Source organism: Lagenorhynchus albirostris, chromosome 15 (assembly GCF_949774975.1).
Source record: "Lagenorhynchus albirostris chromosome 15, mLagAlb1.1, whole genome shotgun sequence".
NCBI classification, from domain to species: domain Eukaryota; kingdom Metazoa; phylum Chordata; class Mammalia; order Artiodactyla; family Delphinidae; genus Lagenorhynchus; species Lagenorhynchus albirostris.
Genome location: NC_083109.1, coordinates 3,634,260 through 3,652,675, shown reverse-complemented (window position 1 = coordinate 3,652,675; position 18,416 = coordinate 3,634,260). Strand labels below are relative to the sequence as shown.

The window sequence follows — 18,416 nt, the reverse complement described above, 5'->3', positions numbered from 1 at the left end:
ACCCATATGAAAAAATGAACCTAACTCCTATATTACACCATAATCAAATATTAATTTGAGATGGATCATAGTCCTCAACATAAAAGCTAAAAACCATAAAGTTTTTACAGAAAAACAGGAGAACGTCTTTGGTACTTGGTAGTAGGCAAAATTTCTTAGGTCACACAAAGCAATAACCATGAAAAAAAAAGAAAACTGATCATATGGACTTCAAATTTAAAAACTTCTGCTCATTAAAGACACCAATGAGAAAATGAATAAGCAAGATACAGATAGGGAGAAAATACTCACAGAACATATATCTGTCGAAGGATTTGTATCCAGGATACATAAGAACTCAAAAACTTAATAATAAAAAAGACAGTCCAGTAAAAAAAAAAAAAGACAAAATATTTAAACAGATACTTCACGAAGAAGATATATGAGTAGCCATTAAGCACATGAAAAAGTGCTCAACATCACTGGTTATTAGGAAAACGCATATAAAAGCTATCATGAGATACCACTACATGCCCACTGAGGTAACTAAAATACGTCTTGATATCTGAATTTGGAGTGGTGCCAGTCTGCCAAGGTATATGATTTTTGTCCAGCACGTATTGACAAGAAAGTGACTGACCATGGGTTTTAGACTAGATAGAGAAGGAAATAAATATAAGATATTGGGGGAATTGTGGGGGCAGGGAATTTGATGATATTGAACTATCAAATTTATGAATGTGAACATATGGAAATGTTGATCTGCTTTCATCAGTCCATTGTGTTTTTCCATAGAGTGTGCAACTTCTACTCAAGCAGAATCAAGAAGACAGTTATCAAAGCAAGTTGAATACCTTCAATGCTGTATATCTGTACTTCTTCCTCAGGCACAGTGACTGCTTCCCACTGATGATTCTTAAATTTAAAAACAGGTTTTGATCATAAATAATAATTTATTCTTGCTTTAAAGCTCCTTTAAACACCATTTTAAGTTATACAAACAATAAAGGTTATTACTATTTTCTTTTACTAAGTATCACTAAGTAACTGGTTGATATAACACATTTCTTGCTCCATCAATTGACTAGATAATATATTATACTTGCCGCATTTAATCTATTCGTTCATTCTTAAAAGTAAATGACAGTATTGACTACTTTTATGGTTTCCTATTCTTAACCAAAAGCAAAGAATGACTAGCCATTCATATTTATTAGAGTATACACTTTTAAAAATATTACCAAATCCTGTCATTTCTTCCTTTGAAATGTTGTGTGATCATATTCATCCCCCAATTCTCACTCATTAATTGACTGTCCTTAGATTCAAACACTGAATGCATGAGAATAATAACCTAAAATGTGTTCCCCTTCCAAGTATTTTCATTGAAAATTTGTATAAGTGAGTAAAATAATATGAATTCACACAAAAAAGTCATGGTAAAAATTAGAACCATTCCTAAAAGATGGGATCCTAAAACCTTCAGTAATCTTATGATGAAAATAGATCCAATTCTTTTGCTATTTAAGGACCACTCATTGTATAGAAATTCTGCCAAATCCTCAATCTCTTCACTAACTCCCTCCCTTATTTGCCTTAATTGGAACCAGTCTATACTCTTGAGGACACCACTACTATTATAATTACAGCCTTCTCCAGTTAAGGTGCTAATTCTCCCAGACAGACCTCAAAACCTCAGGGTCGGCAGGAAAGGGCTGGTCTCCTCTCTCCCCAACACTTTGAGCAGCTTCGCACTCCTCTGTGCGTAAAAGCCTTGCTCCTTTGTGGCACACGCCAGCTGGCACGCATACCCATCGGTTGTCATCTACTAACTTTAAAGTGACTCTTCCTCATACATGGAGGCACCTGGTTCAAAGCTTTCCTTTTGAAAAAATGTCTACATTATAAAAATTTTCAAACAGATTATAAAAAATAGAAATCACAGTATAATGAATCCAAAATATGCCCATACCCAGCTTCAACAGTTACTGATATATTATGCCCACTTGTTTCATCTTTACCCCCTACTTTCCCTCTACTACACTCTCCTCCTCTTGACCTCAGTTTTTTATTTAATCTCTCTGTCACCCCAGCCATCAATTTTAAAACTCTTATCATTAAAGTACCTAACAAAAACCCCTCCCTGGAATCCACATCTCACTTTAGCTTCTACTGTTCTCTTTCCCTTGTCTTTACTTCCTCTACAAATATTTCAACTTTCCAGGAATGCTTAAATCCTCATCACTTAAGTGAAATTGCTCTTTCATGGATCGCCAGTTTTTATTTATTTAACGTGTTTTGACAGTGTTCATCATTTCCGCTCATAAAACACCCTTCCTTTGTCTTCTATAACATGATACCCTTTTAATTTGTTCTTTTTTGGCTGATTCGTCAAGTATCCTTCAGGCTAGAGTCTCTTCTACCTATCCTGTATAAATTTGTGTTTTTCACAGTTCTGTCATGTAGACACTCATTAAATCCCATGGTTTTATTTATCATTTATATATACAGAGAGCTTCTAAATCTCCATTTACAGCTCAGTTCTCTCACCTCAACTTCAGACCAATACATCCAACTGCCTACAAGATATCTTCAGCTGAACACCCCACACGCACCTCCAAATCAAAACATCCAAAGTTGAGCTCATCATCTTACCCTACAAAAGTGATCCTCCTGTGACAGCATCTTCATCCATCCAGTTACCCAAGTTTTATCAACCTCCTCTTTTTACTACAAACTACCAAGTCTGCTCAATTCTACCTCCTCAAGTTTTTCTGGAATCCATCCATTTCCATCCATCCCCACTGTCACTTTCCAAAACTGTGCCACCATGATTTCTCTCACGCGGATTACTGCAAGTCTCCTAACTGCCTCTGGTCTTGTCCCTTTTTAATCTGTTCTCCTTGAGGCAGGAGATAGGTGGGCCCCAAGCTAGACATTTACAACTGGCCTCCTGTTCCAACTTCCTGGGGTGAGAAGAAGATGGGCTCCAGGCTGGACATTCATTACAACCCCCAACCCCCATGTTTACATTTCCTGAGGCAAGAGACAAACCGGCTCTGGACTACATATTTATGACTGGACTCCAGTCTATATTTCGAGATCTGCACTTCAATATAAGAAACAACAACAGGAATAGGGTAGATAACTGGACATTGGACACTTTTATGGCAGGGACAGAGAGGGGCTGAACCCTGTTAAAAGATCAAGACATCATGCATTTCCCATCCTTGGTGCAAGGGAAACATTGCACACGCACAGAAAGGCTCCTTGGGGTTCAAAAAGGAGGGGGCACCACCCCATAATATGTGATGCTAAGGCCATCCCCTAGGCCTCTGGGCTGAAATCCATCTTGGAAAAAAGTTGCGCATGCACCTCGGGGAGGGTCCTAGGGCAGGTCAGGTGTTGAGAAACCAGATAATTGGCCAAAGGTAAACAAAGACCCGGAAGAACTGCCCTATATAAATGACTTAACCACCTCTTTACTGCGCTCCTCCTCATTAGGGAGGAGGCCCACACCTTTGCTCTCCGGGTGTGCATCTCTGCCTTGTTTCCATCTTAACTAAACAAAGTGTTTCTCTGTGTGCTCTCCCACTAGTTGTTGTGCAATGTCTCTAAATAATAAACTTTGTACCTGTTTTTTTTTTACAGTTTTTGCCTCCGTAAGAAATGCATTTTTCACTGGGGGCAAGAGCCAGGGGGTCTGGTGGCTAGGATTCCTGGTTTTCATCCAGGCTACCCAGGTTCAATTCCTAGGCAGGGAATTAAGATCTCGCTTCACGCCACCACTCACTGCTGCCTCTTCGAGATCATCCCCACCAGGAGAATCTTTTACATGAATGTGATGCTCAGTGTCTAGCATATATCTGGCACACAGTAAGTTCTTATTAAATATTCACTGAACTGATGTTGCCTCCTACTTACAATCCTTCTTTGGCTCTATACTGCCTGCCTTATTTCTTTCCAATACCCTTTGAACTCTATGCACTAACCATACTATGTATCTTTTAGTTGAATATTCTATATATTCATTCTTAAAATAAATACGAGCCCTTGAATAGCCATAAATGAGAAAAGACATGTCTCTGGTTTAATAAATTTTATGTTCTACGAGGGGGAAAACAGAAAAAACAACAGATAAACAAAAGGATTTTAAGTAGCAATAACTACTATAAAAGAAAAAAAGAGGCCAGTGTTATATAATGTGGCTGGGTGGCTACTTCAGACTGAGTTACCAGAGAATACCTCTAGGAGATGACATTTGTGCTGAAATCTAAACTGGGAAGGAACTAAGACGCAAAGATCTGGAAGTTCCTAAGCAGAAGAACCAGCAAGTAAAAAGACTTGAAAAGAGCGTGATCTAGAGGAAAAGAAAAAAAAAATTAATGTGGCTAGAACACAGTAAGCACAGAGAACAGTCTGATTATCAGAGAAATAGTCAGGGGCGAGGTCATAAAGGCCCTCAAACACCATGTTAAAGAGACAAAGGGAGGGTTTTAAGCAGCCACAATATGGAAGAATGGCTTTGAGGAGAGTAAGCCTGAAGACAGGGAGAAATGCACTACTGCTATAGAAATCCAGAGGGGAGAGGAGTCTAAATATCTCTGTGGGAAGAACTCTCTCCCAGCATCTCTAGATCAGTGACAGGAACATAGGAGGCATTTAATACTTATAAATGCATTTTATACTATCCCTATCAAGTATAATACTAAAATTACTTATTTTCTTGTCTGAATCATCCATTAGACCAAGTGAGTGAAGTCAGGAACCACATCAGTCCTATTCTATCCTCTTTTCCCAAAATGAAAGTCCACTTCCTGAAGAAAATCCAGTTAAAAATACACCTAAAAACGCTGCAAGAATAAATACACTAATGAAAACCATCAGTACCCCTGAGAAGTAGTGCTAGTTTTTGGAACTCAATTTTAATTAAGCATTCTAAAAAGGTACTCTAAAAAGAAATAAAGGTACATGGAAATCCTAAGAGGCATTTGGTTAATGTTCGTCTAAAAAGAATTTACCTGGAACAAAAGGCAGGATTTTACAAGAGAGAGACTAAAAAGACTAAAGCCTCTTTGTATTATCAGCAGCCGCAATCAAATTAGTAAATGCAAATCAACTCTTACTCAGATCTTGGCCATACAGTTTGAGCTAGAAGTATGCAAATGTAGCAAATATTAAGTGGTGGCTATTTGGAAACAAGGCCTCAAGAATTTTCCTCAGGTTAAAGAGGTCAGTAGAAAACATACCTGCCTGGTTGCAAAGTTTAAACATAGTTACAATATAGCACAGAAAGAAAAGAACTAAAATTCACTTCTAAGTACCACCATAAGAATCAATCCCTCACAACCAAATGTAAAATAGCTAGCTAGCTGGAAGCAGCTGCAAAGCACAGGGAGATCAGCTCCATGCTTTGTGTCCAACTAGAGGGGTGGGAGACGCAAGAGAGAGGGGATATGGGGTTATATGTATACTGATTCACTTTGTTATACAGCAGAAACTAACACACCGTTGTAAAGCAATTATACTCCAATAAAGATGTAAACAAACAAAAAAAGAATTAATCCCTCACTATTTTCAAACAGAAGATTCTATGAAAGAATAAGGTAAGACCATCTGTCATCATCTGTTAATGTTATTTTTAACTGAATGCTTCTGTACTGGAGTAACTGCTGTCTTTTCTAGATTCAATTCACTTTGTTCATGTGAATGTTAAATTTTAATCATTAACATGTAATTAATTTCTGAAAAGCTCATATTTAAACACTAGTATTAAATTTTAGCATTTTTCTCTTGCAATAAGACATCAGAAATAATTTTCAATTCTAATTAACTTGATAGGTTACCATGCTCATCAAAACTACTAGAGCTAACATTGAAATCTATTAAAATAGCGAGAAAATAAATATCAAAGAAATCCATATTCTTAAGTTGAATTACAACATTATATACACACACACCACACACACACACACACACACACACACACACACACACACACACACACACACACACACACACACACACACACACAACAAAATGGTACAGAGGTATCTAAAGCTTACATCATTGTCTTCGGCAATGTAGAATGATACAGTCTGGCTCCCGAGATTAAAATCTATCCAAAATCCCTCAAGTTTTTCATCTGATGGTATTTGCAACTAATAAAATAAACATATAAAACTAGAATATACTATGCTTTTAAAAGTGACAACAGAAAATTATGATGTTATATTCATGGTTGAGTTTTTTTGAAAAATAAAAGAGTAGAGCTGGAAGGTATGGGAAGATAAACAGCAGGCAAGTACAGCATTTAAATCAATTTAGAAACAATCAAAAGAAATGCTGCTTAATATTTTACATAGAAATTAGCTAGCTCCAAAATATCACAAATATTCCAAGTACAAATAAAGGTTGAAAATATTTTCATGTTTGAATATATTCATGAATGATAAACAATAACGGGCTTGATTAAGGAAACATAAGAAAATTTGAAGTACAACCTTTATATTTCACTTATCCTTGGCTACAAATGTGCCATTTCATAAAATGTCACTTAGATCCAGAATACCAGACCAGCTGTATTTGTGATCTAATTATGACTAACATTAATGTTCTTGTCAATTTGTAACCTACAATTCACTTGACCTTTCCATCAAAATTCATCTAATAACTAAAACACATACTAAATTAAAAATTTACCTCATAGTTATCAAGAAAGGCTGATAAACAAGGAAATGTAAAGACCCTGAAATAAAAAGTAGTCTGAATTAAAGAAAAAATTAATAAGCCTTCACAACATAATTTTGACTTGCCATACAAATCATACCTAGGATCAACAGGAAATCAGGCAGTAGTGACAACAATTTAAATAAAATCATATTTCCTTCTTTATTACTCTTTAAAGTGAGAGTTCACAGGAAATCTGTTTCTGAAAGACAGCATATTACTTTGAGGATACTACTCAACCTACCATTTTGACTAAAGTGACTGAACCAAATTACTTTTCATGTTATTGACTATGAACAGAGATTCCTAATTTAGCTTATACTAGTGATATTGATACAGTGGAAGTTCCCATAAGATTATATGGGAAAAGAAGAGTAGAAGTGAATAATACTGCTAATAAAAATGGCTGAATTCATTGAATACTTTCTTGGTCAGATACTACTATAAGTACTAAGTGTATAACCATCTCATTTAATCTTTACAACAAACATATGAGGTAGATATTATTAGTATTCTTGTTTTACAGTTAAGGAAACTGAGGCGAGTAAGGTTAAATAAGTTGTCCAACATTAGAACAGGAAGAGGGGGACCTGTTATTCAAATCCAAATAGTGTGACTCCCTGCACACAACCCTCACCGTATCTTTCATTTCCTTAGCAGGTAAACTAAATGTGAACTCATTCAATCCAATGTGTCCTGAACACCTATAAGGTGCTAGGCATTGCACTACAAAACTACCTCTTCTGTCATTGTCAAAAGTGATAAAAATTTATATTACCTAGCCTTCCATGACCATTCTTGAGATTAAATAACTGCAGAAAGAACATCCTTACAATATGTTAATTATAAAAGAAGATGATTTATGTTTGCTATATATTTTTATTCCAGTATGTGTACGAAGGAGGTAGCTCAAGTAATATTTATACCTAGATTTTTATTGTTCCTTAAACACCAAATTTATAATATATATGCAATTCTGAAATACAGTAAACCAATTTTAGACAAAGTTATTAATATTAATTAAATAAAAATGTATTCTTTCCTCTAAAAAGTACAAAGCAAAATAAGACCAGTGGAGGATTATTTCAGCCTACCATTGTGTGCCCTTTCTTGAGCTCTGTTTCTTTATCATTAAATGGTTGTATTTTGCATTGTTTACCTTCTTTTGTCTCCAAGCATGCCATTTACAAGGTTGAGAAATATCCTGCAATCCTAATTTTTAAAAAAGAGAGAGCTTTTAAAAAACACAGTAATTTTAAAAAACTTGTTAATTTGTTATTTTTACACTACTTACTGTTTCAAATTCAGAGACTTTAATTCCTTTAAATGCATTAGCAATAAAATCCATTGAAAACCACTGACATGCCAGTTCTTCTCTTTGTTCTTCTGGGGTCATTCTACATAAAGCTTCTACGATAGCCACTTGTAAGTCATAATCTTTAAAAAAAAAAAAATTAATGTATTATTTGAAATTATGAAAATTAAAGTTTATAAAAGTCAATACATTTCATAAGTTGTTAGAACAAGCAAGAGTAATAAGGAACGTAGTGTAATTTACTCATCTTTTGCCATTTTCTTCATAGAGATTAGAAACATCTCATCATTACAGGCGTGAATATAGCCCAAATAACAAAATAAGTTTACTAATAGAAGAAAGGAGTAAAAGAATATTTTTAAGGATATTTAAAAGAAACTCCTAAATGTTCAAAGATTCCTCCATTCCATAATTAGAGTTGTGAATTGCAAAATAACTCATAGAAAAGTCTATAAATCACAGGTAATCTTTGTTTTCCTTCTGCATATCATGATATTTACAGTTATTTTAAAGTACTTTAAACCAGTGGTTTGTTCTATATGTAAATCACTACATCAAAATTTTCTCATATGAAACTTAGGAAAGAAAATCTGAGCTCTTTTAATAAAAACATTGTTTACAAACAAATTTATCAATCCCAAGAATATTAAACCTCCTAATTTCATAAAATACATTTAAGAAATTTCTTCACAAAAGGAATCCAAATCTACTTGAAAATTAAGTTATTATTCAAAAACCTACCACTAGGCACAAATTATATTTGACAACTCCTGTTATCATACTTAATTTTTTAGTTTAGTTTAGAATTCCCTCGCATAATTTCACTACATTACAATGTTAATATTATTTTGACTAATTAGATATTATAGTCTATTAATAAATTTGGAGTAATTTCAAATATGAACATTTTGAAAAAAACAGACTTACCTCCAGCATCTAAAATCCTTTCTCCCATACTACTCCTGTGAATCAAAACAACAGGTTATATACTAGACAAGTATCAATTAACTAGAAAGCTCATATGTTTGGGGGAAAAAAACTTCACCAAAATTTACAATTGATTAGTATCACAGACTTTGGCAGAAAACATATATATAAATTATATTAGAAACCTACAAGAGTTTATCAGTTTTAATTCTTAATGCAACTCATGGTTGCCTTATTTGCCTTATAAAACATCCTTTAAATTCTTGGCTTGAACCACTAATTAAAGAAATATAGTACAAGTTATTACATGAGAATTAACATTTCTTGGTTAGAGAGTATTTTCCTGGCATCTTCAGGCATTTTGTCCAGCATAGCATTCATTTTTTTTAGAGCCTAGAAAAGAAAAAATAACCCATTAACTTTATATATTCAGTGAAACATTAAGTACTTAGAGATATATATTATAGGTATATAAACTTAGAAGCCTATTTTTTCTTAATCACAGCATTTTATGCAGGGAAAGAAGGGTGGAGGAAAGAATATAAAGCATAAAATAATGAATATAAGAAAACATAAAACACAGGATATCAAAAATAGAATATACCATGATTCCTGTACTTAAAGCAGTTATACTCTTTGCAGTATGACATATGTTTATTATTACTCTAAGAACTAAAGAAGCAAAAAATATTACCCTATTAATGTTTGTTCTTATGACTACACACATGTACACATATATACTAATACAGGTTATTTTTAGCATTTAAATACTTAGGAACTACTAATATCTACATGGTATAGTTTATTTTCATATGAGCTATATATGTATACATAAACCCACATGCTTATGAATTTTCAATACATATTTAGGTAATACTGGGTTGGCCAAAAGGTGTGTTTGGCATTTTTTTTTTCCGTAAGATGGCTCTAGTAGCACTTAGTTGTCTTTAACTTCATTTGGAACAATTTTGTTAGATTGTATTGTGACAACTGTCATATCAGCGTGCATTTAAAAAGAACTTACCAAAATTAGTGAATTTTTGTGTAGCCATTTTAATATTGAAGATGGAAGAAAAAAGCAACATTTTTGGCATATTATGCTTTACTATTTCAAGAAAGGTAAACATGCAACTGAAATGCAAAAAAAGATTTGTGCAGTGTATGGAGAAGGTGTTGTGACTGATGAAACATGTCAAAAGTGGTTTGCGAAGTTTCATGCTGGAGATTTCTCCCTGGATGATGCTCCATGGTCGGGTAGACCAGTTTAAGTTGACAGCAATCAAATCAAGACATTAACTGAGAACAATCAACGTTTTACCACGCAGGAGATAGCTGACATACTCAAAATATACAAATCAAGCGTTGAAAATCATTTGCACCGGCTTGGTTATGTTAATCGCTTTGATGTTTGTGTTCCACATAAGTTAAGCGAAGAAAACCTTCTTGACCCTATTTCCACATGCAGTTCTCTACTGAAACATAACTGAAACGTTCCGTGTTTAAAACAATTGTGATGGGCGATGGAAAGCGGATACTGTACAATAATGTGGAACAGAAGAGACACTGGGGCAAGAGAAATGAACCACCAACAACCACACCAAAGGCCGGTCTTCATCCAAAGAAGGTGATGTTGCATATATGGTGGGATTGGAAGGGAGTCCTCTATTATGAGCTTCTTCCGGAAAACCAAACGATTAATTCCAACAAGTACTGCTCCCAATTAGACCAACTGAAAACGACACTTGACCAAAAGTGTCCAGAATTAGTCAACAGAAAACGCATAATCTTCCATCAGGATAACACAAGACCGCATGTTTCTTTGATGACCGGGCAAAAACTCTTACAGCTTGGCTGGGAAGTTCTGATTCATCTGCCATATTCATCAGATATAGCATCTTCGGATTTCCATGTATTTCAGTCTTTACAAAATTCTCTTAATGGAAAAAATGTCAATTCCCTGGAAGACTGTAAAAGATACCTAGAACAGTTCTTTGCTCATAAAGGTAAAAAATTTGGGAAGATGGAATTATCAAATTGCCTGAAAAATGGCAGAAGGCAGTGGAACAAAACAGTGCATATGTTGTTCAATAAAGTTCTTGGTGAAAAATGTAAAATGTGTCTTTTTTTTTTTTAACTTAAAAACCAAAGGAACTTTTTGGCCAACCCAATATATTTCATCGTGTCAGACAATGAATTAAGACAACAGAGACACAGTACATGATAATTTAGTGCCAAGATAAAATAATTGTTCAATCTGATAAATTGCTACCAAATTGTCTTCACCTTCTCTTTAAGTTTTCAAAGAAAATCTAAAAAATGACTTTACCTCCTGCTGAATACAAATATTCACTCTTGAGTCAATAACCAGGGCACAAATTCGAGGTATGAAACTTTCCACTACTTGCCTTCTACCTGAATAAAAGTAAATTATTGACAAATGTGTATTTTAAACTCTTTTCAATGACAATCTTATATGTGTTAATGGAAATCGGACATACTAATTCAGTTCAGACAAAGGCCCATGGACTGGCCTGGGCACCAGGAAGCTTGAAATTCAGTCCTGGTTCTGCCATTAACTAGCTATGTAACTTCGAAAAAACACCGTTCAAACAGATGTGACTGATTTTAACTCTGGCAAAGGAATAACCCCAGATCCAGCTTCTCCTTTGAGGCACTTAAAGCAGTATTACTTTTTTGGATAAATAAATACAGTCCAAAACTGGAAACGTCTAATTTGAGGTTTTTATGAAACTGGCCTCAGTAATTTATAGTCATACCTCCAAAATTCCATAATGGCCATTAACACCTCCGGACTTCATGAAGATCTAAATATCTTGTCCTATTTCTAAAATTTGACACTGTTCTCTCAAAAGACAAGCTTTATTAATACTAAGTATATTAAGAGGAATTTGCTTCATGCTAATTCATGATGCAGAGTTCTAAAATAAGTTTAAATAATGGCAACGCTGCAACAGAAAATGCACTTTACAAAGTGACTATGTTAAAAGAAAAAAAAATCACTGAATCACTTGAAAAGATAAAGTGATTTACTTAAAAAAAACAGTTGGATCACTTCATAATCACTGGTGCTTTAGGACTGTTTTCTCGCTTACAAACTTAAGAATTTAGACTAAATTGTTATGTTAATTGCAAAGAAACCAATGAAAAGGTAGCATTAACTACTACTGAAATAAATAGCAATTGATATTTTTAAATGTTTTGGGAGCAATTAGCTGTTCCTTTATTTATAAACAATTCACCGGCCCCAATTACCAATCCTAGGTAATTCTTCCTCAACCAACACAGAGATAAAATAACTTGAGTTTATTGTTTGACATAAGGCACTGCCAAGCACAAGTGAAATGATGAGTTGTAACATGTTCTATAGTCTCCGTGTACTACTGAAAATTTTGTTTCATTAGATCAAGGACAAACTATGGCCCACAAACCAAATCCAACTCACTGTCCCTTTTTGTATGGCTGTATTCATCAGCAGGTACTCTGTGGAAATATGTGAATCTATCATGATTTACTGAACCAGCAGTCTCAGGTGAATTTCATTCATTCTTATGAACTTAGCCATCATTAGCCACCACTAAATGAATGGCTTTGGTAATTAGCTTGGGCTGCAGAGTTGATAGTGTTTCTTAATGAATTCAACACCAAAGTCCAAGGCAAAATTAGTGCGTATATGAGAAACTTATACTTCAGTAAAGTTATTTCAATGAAACAAAGGTCATCTGAATCACAAGTAATGTCCAGCTGCTTTATACATCTCCTAGGCTGTCAAAAGCTGAGACAAGAAATGACATCTCCATTTCCAACAACAAATTTATAGGGGATATATTTTTTCCAAGATCCAACTACAGATCCAGCAGCGTTTCTGGACGTTGATGCAGGTGCAAAGGAAATTTCCCTATATCAAAATTCATTTTAACTCTGCAACTGAGGAGCTTCCACCTAACCTTCAACTGGAAGTGATTAATCTGCAATGCAATGGCATTCTAAAAAGCAAATATTAAGAAAAAAGTCTAATATAATTCTATAAATGCTTTCCAAGTGATGAATATGCTCAATTAAAAATCATGCTCATGAACTGATATCAGTATTTGGCATTATCTGCATGAAAAGACGTTTTCTAATGTAATATACACAAAATTTCACTACAGATAAGCATGAACAAATGAATATTTGCAATTAATTTTTATAACAGCAAACACTAACTCTGAACCTTAAGAGAAACGTCATCTTCTCAAAAAAGAGTGCTATTCTCCTCATTAGTAGACCTGTATTACAAAAACACTGTACTCAATTATTGATATATTTTGAGTTGCATCAAAAAAAATTTGTGGAAATTTGTTTTCTTTCTTGTTAAATAAGTACCTACATAATACCATCAATTATTTTCTTGGCCCACAAAGCCTAAAATATTTACTATCTGACCCTTTACAGAAAAAATTTGTCGATCCCTGAATTAGGTAATGAATTCCTAATATTAGGACAATACTACAAGAATTGCAACATTATACCAAAACTCTAACAGCAAATTATTGTTCCAGTAGAAATAAAATGTTTATTATACCTTCATCATCCATGTCATGTATGACCTGAAAGTGAATAATATTTAAAACTTACTATCTTATATTATAAACCATTACAAATAGTATTAAAATAAGAGGTTACATATGAACTCACCACATAATTATTTAACTTTTATGTATTTACTAATTAATCAGGATAAATGCACTAACCAATCTGTTAGTGACTTTTAGTCTCAGGGCATATAGAACACAAATTGTTTTTAAATAAACATATGCTTTATAACATCAGTGAATCAATATGATTGTTACCATCAAAAGCTCAAATAAGTCTTCTATCATAACAGCTTCATCTTTTGAATTTCCTTGACTCAGAATAATCTCCTTGGATTTTTCAAACCAGGTAACCATGTAGAAAAAGAAATGTAAATATATTAGTTACTTTGAATTCAATTTTAATAATTTTAAGAATGTACTCATACAAACAGTAAACCTAAGAATAAAGAAACATTAAAAATTAAAATTCCAGTATTGTACTAAATAAGTTTATGCTCTTAAACACCATCATTGTTTTTGCTTTTTAGTAACTCACTATATGTTCCCATTTTTTAGATGGGAATGGATGAAGTTAATCCAATTCCAAGTAGAAAATCTTTACTTCCCCCCATTCAAATTCTTAGTTCATGTACATTCATATTCATAGGTAAAGAATTATCATTACACATTAGATTATTGTGGCATTTTTACTATTTGAAATATTTTGGTATTATTTTATTTTTATTAACTCAGACATTTGAGTACACACTATGTCTTAGGCACTGTTCTTGGTGCTGGGTATACAACAATGAACAAAACAGACAAAAATCAATATCCTACATTCTAAAATGGGAAATAGATAATAATAAACGATATAAAAAGAAAAGTAAATTAAGTTAGATAGTGATTAAGATGAGCTAAAGAGAAAATAAAGCAAGTAAAGGTCTTAGGGAGTCTTGTGACCTTAAATTCACACAATTATCAAGGACCCTGTATACAGTTCCCTTGTGATCTTTATTTTTCTAACATATACCACAGGTTATAAAAATATTTTATCTGTTTTATATACAGTTCTCAAATTTATTTTCCAACACTTTGAACCATTTAATTAGAAAACACACCTTTAATCATATTTCCCTCAAAGAAATATGTTACATATTCTATACTCATCTTTTGTACTAGTCCTTGTTTTATCATAGTTAGAAGTCCAGCTTTCCCCAATATACTGATATTTTTGCCACATCTTCCAAAAGAAACCAAAATGGTTGAAACAGTTTGGATATCCTTTTTATTCAGCTCCTGAAATGCAAATTATACATTTAAACATCTGTAAATACAAAATAGAATGGAATTGGCATTGTGCTAGGAGCGTTGTAATCCTCACAAATCCTGAGTGTTAGTCATTATCATAATCATAATCTCCATATTGCAAAGGACAAAAGTGTGGTTTTAAAAAGGCAACCGGGCTTCCCTGGTGGCGCAGTGATTGAGAGTCCGCCTGCCGATGCAGGGGACACGGGTTCGTGCCCCGGTCCGGGAAGATCCCACATGCTGCGGAGGGGCTGGGCCCGTGAGCCATGGCCACTGAGCCTGAGCGTCCGGAGCCTGTGCTCCGCAATGGGAGAGGCCACAACAGTTAGAGGCCCGCGTATTGCAAAAAAAAAAAAAAAAAAAAAAAAAAAAAAAAACACACACGAAAAGGCAACCTGCTTACAAGCACTCAGCCAGTGAATGACAAACACAGTACAAAATTGCAGACATGTATAAACTCAAGAAACTTTAGACTTATGAGGCAATGAATCAGTTACCTTCCATTCTAAAAAGCTTTATGTATTTAACTAAGGGATACAAGACTTTTTTTATTTTTTTGCGGTACGCGGGCCTCTCACTGTTGTGGCCTCTTCCGTTGCGGAGCACAGGCTACGGACGCGCAGGCTCAGCGGCCATGGCTCACAGGCCTAGCCGCTCGGCAGCATGTGGGATCCTCCCGGACCAGGGCACGAATCCGTGTCCCCTGCATCGGCAGGCGGACTCTCAACCACTGCGCCACCAAGGAAGCCCGATACAAGAAATTTTTACTCACTCTTCTAGATTCGAAACAAACATCAAATTCTGGTGGAGACTGTCAATAATCACTTTTTTCTCACATATAAAAATACTTTATACATGACAAATCAAGTACAAGGTTTTTGATGATTTTTATTTGTTTTTGTTTGTTTTATTTTTTGTAAGCACCAAGCACTGTCCACACAACATGAAGAACATGCTGATAGGCTTTTAAAAAATAGTTCAAGTTGTTTAAACTTCAAACAGGTAAGCTATTTTTCCCCGTTTAGATAACAGTTAATAATGGTAACACTATGTAAACACACATTTTTTATATATTATTTAGAAAACAACAGTCCAACATGTTATTTGGGACTCCTCAAACAAACACACACAAAAAGCAAGTGGTGAAACAAGCATTTATTTAGATAGTTATAAGTGAGCTTGCCAAAGCCTTTTTATTCATTCCTTCCAACGGAGTATCTCTTCCTAAAAAGTAGAGTGGTATCTAATAACTGTAATGCTCATTCAACAAAAATGAAAATTTACCCTGCACATAAGGTCATCCAACTTGTGGAAAAACTGTTTGCTGCATTTAATCTTCACATCTTCACAAATATCAATTTGTAAAAGTGTTTTCAAAGGTTTGAAATCATTTTTTCTTAAAGCATTATCAATGCATTTTTCCAACTGCTGAAATATAGAAAATGGCAAATATATTGAATCAAAACCCGAATAGTCACCTTATGAAATCAAGTAATTTAAGAATTGTTTTCACATTTGAAAATTCTCAGAAGAGCTTATATAATATCAATTCATTTATTTAAAAAAACTGTCCACTATTAAATTCAGAGTAACAATTAGAGATTAAGTGTTTTGATAATAAGCAGCTCTATACAAGAAACATATATTTTACTAATTTTCCACTTCATATTTCTTATTGGAAAGTCATCATTATGCTAAACTCAACAAAAACCTGTTAATGAAGGAAATAAAAATCAACTTTATAGTAACTAATACTTAATACCATGGATAAAACCCTAACATATCTATCAACTTCTTCATGAAGTTTAAATAGTTAAAAAAAAAATTGCATAAAGATAGGTAAAAGCACTTTTTTAGGAATTATACCAACCAATATAACTTAAGCATTACATACACATATAATTTATTATTTATTATATTTATAAGCTTTATAAAATCTGCCATCCCTGCTATTAAAGTACACCACCATTAATAAGGAATTTTCATACATTAATATGATTCTCCTAAATGCAAGTATCTCACAATTTTAAGCCTTGATATAAAAGTATCCAGCCATAAATGATACATAGATCAGTGTATGATTCATTTCTATGTAAGAGGTATATATAAATCATCTTTAGTACTTTATATTCTTAATAAAGCTTTTGGAAACAAATCTATTGAAAAAATAAAAGGATAACATTTTTATTTCAATTATTTGACTCTTGACCATTTCATAAAAACAAGTAAGCTTTGTCTTTCCTAAAACGATGGCATTTAATACCTATAAATAAACAAAAAGTGATTTTAGGAATTAAAATAAAAGACTGCCTTTTGGTCTAGGACTACATACCTGGAGATTTGGTCTTATTGGCATTTTGACTTAATTTTAAAACAGGTGGACAAAACAAACACCTACAAAAGAAAGCATATACTTTCTGAATCTTACAATCTATTTTATATGTTTACAGTTTTAAAGTCTTAACACACATAAATAAGCATTACTGCTTATACCAAAGGCAATAAATGTTGTTTCTTCAAGTTCCTCACTGCTTATGAAATTACTCATTTGAATCTGTCCATAGAAGTTTCTGGACGAAAGCCTGAAGATCATTTATTCAAGCTTTCCCTTTTCATAAATGACTTAAATAAATGTCAAAGTCCTGCCAAAAGGTCACAAAACTAGTCACTGAAAGAATATAAATGTGAACCTCCCTCATCAGAGATTCCAACTTTGGGAACAAGAAGAAAAATAATCTTGAATTAATGCCTAAATGAAATTTAAGCTAGTAATACAGTATTTAAGAAGGGAAGTATATGCAAGTATACTGCCAAAGAACAGGATATGTAAGAATATACAAATATGCAATGAAAGGAGGAAAAGATAACCTAAACACATTTTTCCCTTCAAAAGAGAATGGAAACAGGAAACAGCAGGGTTACATTAAGCACCATCTTAACAAAAGCATCTAACATTTGCAAATGCAATTTGGAGGTTTGGAGGTTAGTCCTATACAGGAAAAGAAATAAAACAATCTTTTCTAGACATCATAACTAGAACAATTTTAAAATAATCTGTACTATGAAGAGCTTTGTAATAGAACCTCAGGAAATTCAACATAGAGGGGAAATTAATTACTTAATCCAGGAGGAATACAGGCCTGTGTATCTTGAAGGCAACAAGAGGCACTAGTCAGTCTACTTTCTTGCAGACTTGCCAGTAGAGATATTTAAGTGCCAGTGAGGACATACATAAGAGGCATACAAAAGGGATGAGCAAAAAAATATCCTGCATTTCCAAAGATTAACTCCAGGGGAAAAAATCTGATCCACAGAGAAACACTGATTCCACATACATAGGGAGCCAAGTATAAAGATGCTTCTGCAGCATCGTTCTGAGTGAGAAAATTCAAAAGTACTTAGATGGGAGCTACGAATGGGAGGGAGGGTAAAGAATGAATAAATAAAATGTGGCATATGCTAATCAATTTTGTAAAGATAACAGTTAGATAAAATGAACCAGAATTTTAGATATTTGCAGCCAAACAGTTTTAGTGATTAAAAAGCATGTTGCCAGATGATAAATACAGCATAATGCCACT

General features: G+C 33.8%; 1 protein-coding gene across 1 annotated transcript in view; it reads right to left on the bottom strand.

Moving 5' to 3' along the window:
• SYCP2 (synaptonemal complex protein 2) overlaps positions 1-17,191 on the bottom strand; it is a 58,834-nt gene extending 41,643 nt beyond the window's left edge. The window contains 13 exon segments of the mRNA XM_060123124.1: positions 834-894; positions 6,045-6,140; positions 6,682-6,727; positions 7,868-7,920; positions 8,003-8,145; positions 8,951-8,985; positions 9,258-9,343; positions 11,277-11,362; positions 13,533-13,557; positions 13,801-13,899; positions 14,695-14,823; positions 16,120-16,263; positions 17,168-17,191. Of these exon segments, the coding sequence (XP_059979107.1) occupies positions 834-894; positions 6,045-6,140; positions 6,682-6,727; positions 7,868-7,920; positions 8,003-8,145; positions 8,951-8,985; positions 9,258-9,343; positions 11,277-11,362; positions 13,533-13,557; positions 13,801-13,899; positions 14,695-14,823; positions 16,120-16,263; positions 17,168-17,191 (1,027 nt within the window).
• Positions 17,192-18,416: the final 1,225 nt, after the last annotated feature.